Below are 14,213 nucleotides of genomic sequence, written 5' to 3' on the forward strand. Positions count from 1 at the left end.
GGCAAGCAGACAATTACCCTAATTGAGTTTAGTCTAATTGCTGCATATTGTGACATTTAATGTCAAAATCGGTACAAAAAAACAACAAAAACAAACGTTTTTTTACATCTCTAGCCCTAAGTAAGCTACGACAAAAACGTCCAGTAATAAACGAAAGTGCTGCACGAAGCAGATCATAGGCTTCATGAACCGTAATCAAATGACTGACAGTAACTTAATAGGATTTAATAACATTATTTAACCCTATCTGTAGCGACACGGGGTTTTATGAGGACGCCCCACTCTAGTAGTGAAATATTTCTCAAAAGGAAATATGCTAGAAATGAGAAATTTCTTGACTGTTAGTTTTTATTCTTTGCGAATTTTCTAAACCTGCACTGGTCATTTTTCTACCTTCCTGCCCTTCCCAATAAGCATTTCGTTTCAGGTGGCTAGACATTTTCGTGCAATGCTAGATATATATAATTTAATGTTAGTGCAATATAAATGTTAGTGTAATTATTTTGAAATGTAAAAACGCCCAAAATGCCTTACATTTATGAGCAAATGTAATTTTGTGTTTAGTTTAGCATTGCTCTATGTTATAATTCAAAAAGTTCAATTTGAAGCTAGTTTTGGGAAAGTAAAATAAAAACCGACTTTCTGACATTTTTTCATCTCAAACACTTTAGTTCAATAAATTTGTTGGGTAAAAATTGAATTTCTATACGTACAATACTCATGGCTATTATCTTGTAAAATATTTTGTCGCTGTGATTTTCATAGCTCCAGTTATTAGCGATTAATTAGCACGAGGCTAAGATAGCCCGTGACGTGCTTTCCGCGTACGAAAACGTATTAAGATAGGATTGAAACAAATACGATACATTAATAAAATAACAACATATTAAACTCAAACTTTTTCGGCAAGAACTTTTTGTCCTCTTCAGGAAATACCTAATAGGCCCTACATCTAAACAATAAACAAACAAGCATATGTCTGTAATTAATGGTAGTGATGAGTGACTGAAATAACTTCAATATGCACTGAGCTAAGTACAACGTGCAACTGATGAACAGATACCAAAGATATTAACATTTTGTTGGTACGTATGATTGTATGAGTTTATTTTAGCTTTTAACTTAAATATTTAACAATAAAATATAGCATAGCAATGCGGTCCTCCTTGCTCCAGGGCGCCCATGCATTGCACGGGCTACACCGCGGTAGTTACAATCTCGTTTTAACAAATTCTAATTTGACATTAAAGTAAATAGTGAAGAATTTTATTAGTAAAATTCTCTTACAGTTTATAACGAAATTCTCTTACATATGGTCAAACAAAGAAAATTGAAGTTCGGACACAGAAAAAGGCAAAACTCGTTACAAACATCATTAATAGAAAAGAAGATAAACGGTAAAAGAAACAAAGGCAGACCAAGAATGATTTGGACAACAAACATCACAAATATACAAAATTAACTTATGAAAGTGCAGTACGAACAGCTCATGGTCGAGAACAATGGCGCATTGTATCCATCCCTAAATACGAGGAAGGAACATATAATGATGATGATGAGATTTTATTCAGAATATTATGGTAAACTCGCAGAAACGTCTTGAAAAAATAATCATGCTCAGGCAATTAAAGTAATAACGTCTCATGTGTCATAGTTGTAGAATTGTAGATGAGGCATCCGATACCGAGTGATACCACTTATTTTCATTCAGTATCGATGTGTTGCATCAACTTTGTTCCAAGACGACAACCCAACAACCGCTGCCTGGTTGTCACGTGATGGATCAGCACAGATATACTGGGGAGGAGCTACGTCACGTAGGAACCGCTATTGTGCATGTGGAGAAACTGGTGAGATAACTTTATTATCAATGGAACATGTTTTGATAATAACAAATTTCAAAAATTTTAAATCTTTTGTTAATATTTGCATAACTATAATTTTGTATCTGTATATGAACAACATTTATCAAACAATGAATTATGCGAGGTGGAAGTACAAAACATGAAATTTGATATTTTTTATATCGCTTAAAACTTGGAGAACAACCTCATTAACTTTTTAGCATTGTTCCAAACTATTGGTATAAACGTTAACATCTGATTATTACACTGGTCAACACAAATTTATGGCAGCAATGTTGCAAGAAAGAGAGAGAATCAAAATGGAGAGAGAGGAAGTATGGGAGCGTTGAATCCGAACAGGACCTTGTTTTTTTAAATTCACTCTCTCTCTCTATTTCGCTTCAGAAAAGCCTGGTTTTCATCTCAAAACATCAGAGCGACCAGCTTTGTCCAATTGGCTTTCTGTTTTAAATATTTCTAAGTTTTAAGTAAAAAACAAAGGATAACATATGATATAAATTACTGTTTTTGTATTATGATGTATAAAATTCAAACGGTCATTTGCTACAATCTCGTTATGTACGTCTGTCACTTTTTCTAAACCATCAAATATGTATGTACAGTAGATACCGTTGTTGTATGTAGATACCGTTGTTGTGTGGAGATACCGATGCAATGTGAAACGAAAAGAAACCACAAAAAAATATGCAAAAATGAAATCGAACGACAATTGGTAGTGCAGATATATATACAGTACGTGTGTATAAAAGTAAAACAAATAACCTATTCACAAAAGGTAGAACATTATGGGACTCTAAGTTGTATTGAAGCCATGAGAACTTTTCTTGTCTTTGAAAAGACCTTGTTGTTAAAAGAAGACTGCGAAGTCAAAGTCGGACTTGATAAAAAACAATAAACAATAAAAATTGGGTTTGTAAGCTTGTTTCAAAATATTTTTTTTTTTATTGCTCCTTCAAATTTAAACAGAAAATATAAGTTGGCGGCCTACTAAAATTTTACTTCAATAGGATCATCAGAAAGAACTTGTTCAAATAGAATAATTTTAAAATAAAATAGAATTATCTTTGAATAAATTCCTTTTGATGATTCTATCAAGGTGAAACAGCCTGTTAAGGTTTTTAGTGAACTAGTTAACTAATTTTGATGTAATTCGCTCTGCTTGGCTTTTCGCTTGGCATTGAGCACTTTTGGTAGCATTTATTGTTTTAAGCTTTTACTAAAATACGTTTGTCAGTTTTGGTCACGCAAAGTGGCCTCTTCAAATTCAATCACAACTTCTAAAAGTCGTTTAGCTGAATTTTCTACTGCTTCCATAAACATACTGTAAATAGATAATACCTGAGTGAAACGAAAATTACATTGCGTAGAACATATATACATGATATCTTTTGGAGGAGATGCCCTCGCTTTTAAAGAAAAATTTAAAATTTTTGAAGATTTGCAGTTTCAAAGTACCCTAGTGTTTTTGCTTTTGCATTTTAAGCTATGAAAAAATGCATATTTCTAGGCTACACTTTGAACAAATATTTATAACTCGTTAAGGAAAAACTGTAAAATGTATTGTTAAAATCAATGCATTGCACTCTTGTAGTTTCGCTACTTCATCAATTCTCTGCTGTAGGTTACGTCATCCAAACTAGAAGACATTATTTTTTGTACAGTTGCAATTTCTCCTAATGTACTTTGGTTAACCCGTAAATTGTATAATCACATACAGGTAGGGGTGTTCAATTTCGATTTTCGATTCGATTTCGATTATGGTGATATTCGAAATTCGTTATTCGTGTCGGACATATTCGAAATTATAGCCGCCCTTTCGGCTGAACGCGGTTGAAAGTAACGCGAGTGGCGCGAAATCTGTCTTGTCGCATTTTGCAAGCGAAAAAAGACTTCGACGCATGCGCATCGTCGATCACGTGACTATCACACGCTCTCGCGGGTCCAACGGCCAGTCCTGCACCAGGGATGCCAGGTTGGCATTTTTATTGCCAAATTTCACAAATTTCTCAAGAATAAAGATAGCTAGGTTGTGCAATAGCAGAAAGTGTAGGCTGAGCTTTGTCGCAGTTTTATCCATTTTTTACCGAATCCATAGGCGCCTAAGCCGTGGGGGCAGAGCCGTAGCCAGACCGCAGAGCAAGGGGGACAACTTTTTTAGGGGGGGCCGAACAAATTTAAATATGCAAAATCATTATAATTGTAGCTTTTGCCCGAGAATATTGAGATTATGCCAAGGGGGGAGAAATTTTTTTCAGGGGGGGGGGGGGCGAGACCCCTGAAAAAAGGTGCCCCCCTGCTCTGCGGTCTGGCTACCCCGGCTGGCTACGGGCCTGCGCATATTTCTGTGTGTGGGCAACTTTTTATGCTGTATTGATACATAAAACAATAGATGAACTAGCGATCGGCAGCAGAAAAACATTTTTTGAATGCAAACCGCAACAGCTTCGCGATAAACAATCACTAGAACGAGTTGCGATGCTACAATTCAACACCAGACAACAAAATCTGTCATTTTTATATTGATTTAATGTCTGCAGACGTTGAATCAATGTAAAAATGACTAATTTTGCAATGTCATCAGATGTCGAATTCACCCAAAAACAACATAATTTGCATACGTAGACGGAGCGTGCGTTTAGCTTGATGCGCTTGCAAACATACTCGATGTCGCTTTCGAGTCGAAACCTCTGCATTCTGCAGTGAAATGTTGCGGCAGTGAATCGGTCGCTGTGAAAATGAACTTGAAGTGTTTGGGATCCCAGCAACCTCGGCTCCAGCGGAGCGATCGTTTTCAAAAGCTCTGATCGTCACGAAGCTGAGATTCCGACTGACGGGTGACTATGTCGATCAGCTTGTGTTCATAAACACCAACATGGGCCTGGAGCTGTAGACGTTATTTTGTGTTATTTTTTCGCAAATTGTCATGGCTTTTTTTCGCGTTTTCTAGCGAATTTTCATGTCGTTTCTTTCAATAAAATCACATTTTGCAGTTTGGTGAATAGTTGTGATATTCGAAATCGAAATTCGGAAATCGAAAATAAATTGAATTTCGAATTTCGAATATTCAAATAATCGAAATTGAACACCCCTACATACAGGCGCGGATTAATGGGGGGGCCAGGAGGCCCGTGCCCCCACAAAATTTTGTGAGAAATTGTTGAAATTGTATGTTTCCGCATCAAATGGTTTGATATGCTTCTAAATGGTGCTGATATTAGTCTCACGGCGGACTTAACTTATTCCGGGGGGGGGGGAATAATTTTTTGTTATTATTATGGTTGAAATTATCCATCGATTAGACTCCGTTATTTTCTTTCATAAAACTTCAAATACATTTTAATAGCAACATTATTTTGTTGGAGCTGACTCAGCTGAAACCAACTCTGAACCAAATAACCTCTGTTGAAACAATCTGAAACCTTAAATGGCTGTTTTATAGTTTTTAGTCTTCATTATAATTTCAATCAGTTACCGCATATGCCGCAAACATAAAAACATCCAATTGGTCATGGACACTGCATACAGGGTTTTAAACCAGATTTCAAGTTTATTTTGCATGCTTAGCAATTTTATTCAAGCAAAATTTATTTTTTAAACATTCACAATTGATGAAAATGGCTGTTTTAATGTCTATTTTATAGCATATCGTATATGTCGTAGTATCATCGTTCATATATGTTTTATCTTTTTCTTTCCTTTTAGTTGATTTTCAAGTTTTTTGGCCCCCCAGAAAAAAACTCCTAGATCCGCGGCTGATCACATATCACCCCATGCCGGACTTAAAAATGCACTGCGACGAAAATATATGGCTTTTATATTCGTAGATTTTAAAAACAATTTTTTTTGTCATAACTTTTAAAATACCTAAAAAAAGTGACTTTGATTTAAGTGATTCTGATTCGTCAAAACATTTTGTCACATCATTGAATGAAAACGCAGGATCCAGGCATACAAACACACTTACAAGTAGTGTAGGCTGCGACGTATACAGCGAATAAGTTTGTACTTGGGAAGTTTTTACGCCGTTGAAATGGTAGTTTCTTGCACGGTTCCCGGTTGTACTACTGCAATCAGAGAATCGTCAAAGGGGTAGGCTATATAATACTTTCATCGTTTTTCTACGGGCAAGAGCTACAGGCTCTTTCAATGTGGGGAAAAATTTACATTTATTACTTTAACAAAAAGTAAACAACTTTTCAGGTTTTGTAGAAAGAAATAGTTAATAGACTATGCCAACATTGCAGAAGGGGATATAGAAAAAAGTTGGGAAAAGATCAGAGTTGTAACAAAGTAAAATTTTCAACATAAGTATGGAATGCAAAACTTAACGTCCAAATAAATGAAACGGGTAGAGGATGTTAGGGGCTTGCTTTTAGAAAATTTTGATAAATATAACCTTGTTTTAGTCACTTTTAGGCATTTTTAAGAGCAACATTTGTTTATTAAGATGCACACTTTGTTTGTAACCAAATTCATCAAATTAAAATTGGATTGTAGAAGTTTGGTTGAAAATTTAAGTTAGCTTACTATTTCAAATTTACCACCACAAAAGGATTTCAATTATTTATTTCTTGAAAGTTTGTATGGCCTATAGTGTGTGTTGTAGCCTTTTAGCAGGCTAGAACTTCGAAAATTTTACCTGAGGCGTCCCACCTTCAGAGAAAACATTTTCGCTTCATAACCTATCTCGATTCATATTGAAATTTATCAATTTAATTATTATTAATTAACTAGGCTATTTGAGTGAGCAGTGTTTACTTCGAAATATTGCATCATTTATTTAATTTTTGTAGACACAAATAACTCTCCACTCCCTTAATTCCTAACTATGCTTGCCAATATTGTCGAGATGAACGAAATGTGGTTAAGCGAGCGAGCAAAGCGAGTGAAAAAGTTTTTCAAAATGGAAAAAAAATGGAAAATCACAAGCCAAAAACGCAGCACAAAGTAAATATAAGTGGGCCCCTATAAATCTTCATTGTGCATACAGTAGGCCTATACAAAGCTAGCAAAAACAAAAATAAATGCTTTAAAAAAATGTAGTGAAGTAGAGATGGGGTAGGTAGATTGGTCCGTTGATTTAGTATTTGCTCATTCTTTAGCAAGACTGTTAATTGCTTTGACAGGTCTATCCAAAACATACAAAACTGCCGAAATCAACTTTGTTAAGTTAATGAACTTTCCCTCCCTGTGTACGCCACTGCCTCCATACATCTATTCTTTTCATAGGTAAAAAGTTAAGCTTTGTTTCCAACAAAGCATTGTTTCTTATACATTGCAGGTACCTGTGAGAACAACAGGTGGAAATGTAATTGTGACAAGAACTCTTCGCCTGAAACTTCGGATGAAGGATATTTGACGGATAAGGATTTGCTTCCAGTGACGGAATTGCAATTTGGAGACAATGGCGACAATCATGAGAGATCTTGGCACACACTCGGTCCATTGATATGCAGTGGACGCAACAACTTATGAAGTCATGTTTTATCAAGCACTGTGCACTGCAATTACTAACCAGAAAGAGTATAGCATCATGTAATAGCTTGTAACTGCTGTATTTGATTGGTTGATTTAATCTTTATCCTCGGACTCGGAAAGCTTTCTTTAAGAGCTTAATCCTGACAGTTTCGCATACTTGTAGAGGCTTTGAAGTACTGACGCAGGCCGGTTACCGAGATTGGCAGTGTGTAGTTTTCGATAGTTGTTGCAGTGTTGCAGCCGGGGAATTATTCCATCCTTACGTGAGACTGATTGGCGAGCAGTCCTGAAATGCGTTGCTCAAGCGCACACTCCGAGATTTAAACCAGCGCCGTTTTATATTGAGTCGGCTGCATAACCACTGAGCTACTATAAGGCGGACAATATTGAGCGACTATCACCTGAGACAATAAAATACCGCCTTGTTTTCATAATATCCCCAAAAATCTTCTACATTTAAGTTAACAGAAATCAGAGCTAAAAAAATATGTTTGCAATTTCAAATAGATTCTGTTTGAATAAGGCACTAATGATGCTCTACAGTAGCACAGTAGAGCGAAATGCATACCGGTATGCCACAAAAAGGGCTCTGCTGATTTTCCGTGCATTTTTAATAATAATAAAAAATAATGAATTGATACTTGATGGAGAATTGCTGGCCAGCTGCTTTTTAGTCAGTAGGTCCCCTATCCTTAATGGAACTCAGTAGGCTAAATGAATTTTTAGGGCATTTTATCTTGGGTTTCATTGGCCGATCCTATAGCTGTTTGCTGGTACACTCCTTCATTTTCTTTAAATCCTAATACTTACATGTGCCGCTAGTATCCATCTTTTTAGGATCCATCTCAGGTGATTGATAGGCTATGTCCTAGCTCGGTGACAAATTCCTGTATTTTTCTCAAGATTTTATTTTTAACAAACTCCATTCATTGGTCAGCACAGCTTTTTTCAAAAAAAAAATCACAACGTTTTGCTGGAGTCTGAAATTAAATATTAAATCAATTCTCATTGGGTTATTCATATCACTCTTACAAACCATCGTCTCAAAACTTCAAAACAACTTTCTACTTGCATTTTACTACGCTGAAGAGATGGCAACCAAGTAAACAGCTTCATGCATTTGCCTTAGAAACGTCGCATACGTCATTGTATATTGAGCATAAACAAGATGTCTGAAACAAGACAAGGATTTCTCTTTGAAGCAAAAAGACGGCGACTTGACAGCGAAGAACATCATTCTGATTCGTGCTCTGACAACACCAGTTCGGACAGCAGTCGGATGGAAAATTTGCATTGAAAAAAATGCAGGAAAATAATTTGCTTGAACCAAGTGGTTTATATCAACTAAAAGTAGCCTATGTATTCAGAGTTGCCTAATATGCCTTTGCCTACCCTGCCAATGTTTTACTGTCCTACTGACCTGTTTCAAAGTCTTGTTGTTTTCTCGCTTTGCTATTCGATCCAAACGCCCGATCGTACTCACAGACCTGTACCTAGGTTGATCGAGTTTTGTGGGTATACTGTATTGTATTGACAGTGGCTTTCACATATCTTAAAAAATCAAAGACAGAAGAAACAGCTTCAGGGATGAGCAGGTGTTTGGACTTGGTGCTTTGTAGCTCTGCCTGTAGATCGCGTTGGTAATCGCTGGCCAGAAAATGATTGGTGCACACACGGCAGTGCTTGTTTACAGGTGGGTTTTTGAGTTTCATCGTCGAGATCCATTTCTTCAGCTTGTCGTCATTATTCAGAGGTAAACGATGAAAGATTTGACGATTTCCCGGTTAGTACAACCGGGAGCCATACAAGTAGTCACCATTTTAAGGGTGTAAAAACTCCCTTAGCACAAAATTGTTCGCTGTTTCGGTAGCCTACGCGATTTGTTCCTTGTGTGTGTACGCAAAACAATAGACCTTGGATGCCGCTTTGCCAGCCAATGACGTCATCAAATTTTTTGACCAATCAGAATCATTCAATTTAAAAAAGGTTTTTTTAGGTTTTTTAATTAATGGTAACACAAAAAATAAAAAAATTGTTGAAAAACGTTTTATTTCAGAAAGATCTACAAATACAAAAGCTATGTATTTTCGTTGCAGTGCACCTTTAAGACTTACACATCCAAGAGAATGCCGAGAAGATCACCGGTAGGTCTATTTTACAATAGGATTGATGACATTGCTGTCAATGCTTTTGTGATATGACATCAATTGCAAGGCGAAAATAGCAGCACATTCAGCATGAAAACGAGAAGAATTTTTTTAAATTTATTCAAATAAAATCAAACTAACCGTTTGTCAAACAATGCTTGTTTGCTGTTTACAGGTCTCCAAACAGACTAGCTATCTGTTTGAATACTATTTTCTCCCTAAAAAAATATCATTTCCTTTAAGCTGTCCTGCAAGTGATATCAATATGTTTCTGTTTTGCCCCAAACATGCAACACAAGAACATCTGAAAAAACAAATAGGCTATGCAAAAAGCTCATTTTTATTTGGAGGATAATGATCCATTCTTCTCTCATGTTGTCGTTATATGTCAGGGCATCCGTTGGTTAGCCACTGCCTGGTGTCGTCATCGATAGAAACTAGGCCTTTCATACCATGAGGTGATCTGTATAGCTGGCAATCCTTGATAATGTGGGCCGCCGTCTGCATTTCACCACACTCACAAGCAGCACTCTCTGCCAAGCCCCAGCGCAGCATGTCTGCGCCATAGCGTCCAAGATCAGTGAGCAAACGGTTACGCCTTGATGAGGCAAGTCAATGGATCCTCATCAATGATCCATTGTTCACCTCTCTTCAAAATTAAACGAGAAGCTATATTTTTCAAAAAGCACCTAAATATTTAAGTGGACACGTTGTTATAACAGAGCTGAGAAAACTATTCTTAACATTTTTGCCGCCGAGTGTGGCATGAAAATTTTCAAATTTTTTTGTGGTATTGGCTATTCATTCAAATAGTTTCGGAAGAAAAATAATGTTTTATTTAAGCAAATGTCCGGCTTTCCCTTCTTAAAAATTATTATTCTTTGTGACACAATATTCAATTTATTTTTCTTTATAACTTAGAAATACTAATGGCGAAGTTAAAAAATAATATCTAACTTTACCAAAATGAATTCCGAGCTCCATTGATTTTCTGCCCAAGTAGCCATAGGCCTACTGATGGATTGGTCTTTAGCGGTTTTCATAAAAAGTTATGTGGTCTGGAACAAATAGGTGTCTTGATTTCAAACGCGTAAAAACTTGAATAGAGCAAGTGGTTGGAGTTGATATGATTATAGCGAGGCGAGAAAGTGACAGGGTGGCTTCTTCGCGACGTAGCTCAGCTGGTTGGATGCCGGCAAGGACAGGAGATTGTCCGATTGTGTATGTCGCAGGCATCCAGTCACCATACGCAAGGCTTCATTTATGGCAGTGACAAATTGATTACAGTTGACACTGCGGCTCCAGACAGATGCACAGTATTCTGCTAGAGTGTAAACTAGCGCTATGGTGGCAACGCGCAGGGTTGTCAACTCCGGCTCCCCAGCCACAGCTGACCAGTAGCCATAGCAAAGCTGTGCGTGTTGAGATCTTTTTGCGTAGTGACTCCAGATGTAGACGATAAGTAAGCGACTTGCCCAGGACTACCTTTAAATATTTAGGGTTTGGAAAGAAAAGCAGGGTTTTTCATCGATGTTGATCTTGAGCTCAATCTTCGCTTCCTAGTTGTTCCAGGGTTCTGACGCAAGCCAGTAGAGCGAAGCGCGTGACGTCAGAGAAAGTTATGGGGCGCTACAGTACAGAGGAATAGAGGAGTGCTGTTGAGGTTTTGCAGTAGGCTCGGCCTAGTCTAATATATAGCCGACTATAGCTTCTATAGCTTATGCATCAAAACTGAGACACTATAACAACAAATTTGCCTCAGTTCTTTTTTTGTGACAAACAATCATCAATATGCTGCAGCATTTTAATTCATTGCAACAACATTCAGACCTTGTACTTGTAGGCCAGGGGTCGGGAACCTATATGGCTCGCGAGCAGAGGTAGGCTAGGCACCCGCTACTTTTAATGTAGCGCGCTACTCGCTACCGCTACTTGGACCAAAATAGCGCGCGCTATACCGCTACCCGCCACCAGTTTACAAAAGTACCCAGTAAACATTGATTGTTGGGGCAACATTGGCAAGAAGTTGGCCGCAACATTGGCAAGATGCAGACGCCAACATTGGCAAGATGTTTTATGCACCATTTGGATGCATCTGGCCAGCGTTGGCGTCTGCATCTTGCCACCGTTGGCTTCCGCATCTTGCCAACATTGGATTATGCATCTTGCCAACGCTGGCTTCTGCTTCTTGCCAACATTGGCTTCTGCATCTTGCCAACGTTGGCAAAATGTTTTATGCACCATTTGGATGCATCTTGCCAGCGCTGGCGTCTGCATCTTGCCAACGCTGGCTTCTGCATCTAGCCAACATTGGCTTCTGCATCTTACCAACGTTGGCAAAATGTTTTATGCACCATTTGGATGCATCTGGCCAGCGTTGGCGTATGCATCTTGCCACCGTTGGCTTCAGCATCTAGCCAACGACGACTTCTGCATCTAGCCAACGTTGGCTTCTGTATCTTGCCAACGTTGGCAAAATGTTTTATGCACCATTTTGCTTCATCTTGCCAACGTTGGCATCTGTATCTGGCCAACGTTGGCAAGATGGCTTGTGCACCATTTTGCTTCATCTGGCGCCTAAATTCTGGTTGACTTTTATGCACCATGATGCTGCTTCATCTGATCTATTGACTATTGTGATGCCCGCGCTTTGACCAAGGTTGGCCATGCGAAGCAAGCTGGTGCATAAAACATCTGAACAGCATTGGCATCTACATTTGCCAAACGTCTCTGTACTTAAACCTCGCTCATCACCAAAAGTTTATTGTTGAACCTAGCTAATCCTTGGGCGAAAGAACAGCAGCAACACGGATTTATAAGCAACACTTCTCCCTTTGTGACAAAGCAAAGTAACAGCCGAGCTTCGTATATTTTCACATTTATTAGAAACAAGCCACATCAAATCGTATTGATAGATGGAGATTCATTGCACATCAGCAGCTTTTTCTTGTGTATCTTTATCATTGTGAATTCCTGCGAATGAAACAAAAATATTTAATTCAAGAGGGCTGTTTGGCAACAGTGTAGGAATCATAGGCGTAGCCAGGGGGGCAAAAGGGGCCATGCCCCCCCAAATTTTCAAACTTTGGATTCCGAAGTTGAGCCCTTTGTTGAAAATGCAATAAAGTTTGTAGAAATTTATATCGTTTTCCAAGACATCTGGCTATTAACACCCCCAAGGACTTGTTTTACAGAAAGACAGAAAAACACAAGAAACAGAAATTACAGAAAGACACACAGAAAGACACCAATAAATTTTCCAAATCGTAAATCGCCTAAAATTTACGCGATTTACATTTCTTTGAACTAATTTGTGGAAGCAATTTCAGAATGGCTTACTCTGTTGGGCTTTTGTGTAGTTATTGAGTTTTTGTTTAGCTGTGTTTTTGGTGTTCTCTAATTTAGCCGCAGTTTTTGCCAGTTCGTGTGTAAGAACTATCTTTAATAAGTTAATAGCTGTTTATCTGCTAATAAATTTCATACAAATATTACCCTAAAAGTGTTTTCAGAAAGCGCTATAATCCATTATTTGAGTGTAATTTTTCAAAAAATTTTCGGGGGAGCATGCCCCCGGACCCCCTTAGAATACGCGTGCCTTCGGCACGCTCTAACCCCGCTACCAGTTTTATTGCTTCAACCCACCAGGATACGCCACTGCACATCAAGTGGCGATGGCTTTAAATCAAACACTTTGTTGTTCTCTTCAATTCATCAAATATTTGGCCCCCCCAAAACATTTTTCTGGCTACGCCACTGTGTAGGATTTTGATCAGTTGTCGTTCAGGATACTACGAAGTTAATTGACAATCTGCAATATCAATGTAATATCCCTCTCTCCAACGTGCATGACAAAAAACTTATCATTCGATTCTGCGCCACGCAGAGCAATAATCAAGTTCCAATACATTCTAATTGCGTGTACAGTAGTTATTCAACAACTAAAGCAACACATGCGCTGTTGTCTTTCAAACATATAACAAGCTCACCAAAAGTTAGTTTTTGCCGTTTTCAGCCACCTTGCCTGTCCTTCCAATTTCGAAATCACTCTGAAACTCTTCATCAATTTGCTGCACGGCAGCAGCTTTGTCGTGCGCCATCACCATGTCTAATCATGAAAGTAAAAAAAGAAGTGTTAAATCAGTATATAAATGCCGACATAGCCTACTAACCACCATGTTCGTTGTTCACATCAATGCGAATACACCACTAAAACATTTTCATACATTACTCAATACTCTTCACAATTACATCATACATTAATCAAAAGAGCAAAATGGCATAGTTATGACATAATCATTTAGTCGTAGTAAAAACATTTATCCGTACTCACCAAGAACAATCTTTTTCAGATTCTTTTTTAAACACTCAAACGAGTGCTTAGACTTTACGACGTTTTTTTTTCCTTTCTTTTTTCTCGACATGCTTTGAACTGTGTTGTGTTCGATAATAATAGTTGGTAATAAGTCCACTGATACAATCGCTTGCATTTTTGCCAACAGCTTGACTTAAATTTGCTATCTGCAAAATGTAAATCGAATGTAATGACAGGGGTTTCATCCATCATATTAAAAAGCTTCAGCACTTGTTACAGACATTTTCGACTGTTACAAATGACAGCCAACGTTTAAAGTTTATTTCGGGATTCCAGTCGTCTGTTTTGTTGCGTATGTAGGTTGCAGTGTAGGCTACTGTAGGCTATGTTGTCGAAATGGGCGCAAAATAA

The 14,213-nt window shown here is 37.8% G+C and overlaps 1 protein-coding gene and 1 long non-coding RNA gene across 2 annotated transcripts in view; one reads left to right on the forward strand and one right to left on the reverse strand.

Moving 5' to 3' along the window:
- The window catches only part of LOC145771234 (uncharacterized), a 194,556-nt gene extending 186,640 nt beyond the window's left edge, over nt 1-7,916 (forward strand). The window contains exons 15-16 of the mRNA XM_082582969.1: nt 1,712-1,850; nt 7,147-7,916. Of these exons, the coding sequence (XP_082439095.1) occupies nt 1,712-1,850; nt 7,147-7,340 (333 nt within the window). The 3' untranslated portion in view covers nt 7,341-7,916. The remainder of the gene's footprint in view (nt 1-1,711; nt 1,851-7,146) is intronic.
- Nucleotides 7,917-12,346: 4,430 nt separating this feature from the next.
- Nucleotides 12,347-13,853, reverse strand: LOC145771372 (uncharacterized). Its single transcript, XR_014289199.1, has 3 exons — nt 13,821-13,853; nt 13,477-13,595; nt 12,347-12,463 (listed from the first exon to the last, which is right to left on the reverse strand). It is a non-coding gene; the product is annotated as an uncharacterized LOC145771372 (long non-coding RNA).
- Nucleotides 13,854-14,213: the final 360 nt, after the last annotated feature.

This window comes from Aplidium turbinatum, chromosome 5, assembly GCF_918807975.1.
Source record: "Aplidium turbinatum chromosome 5, kaAplTurb1.1, whole genome shotgun sequence".
Lineage (NCBI taxonomy): Eukaryota > Metazoa > Chordata > Ascidiacea > Aplousobranchia > Polyclinidae > Aplidium > Aplidium turbinatum.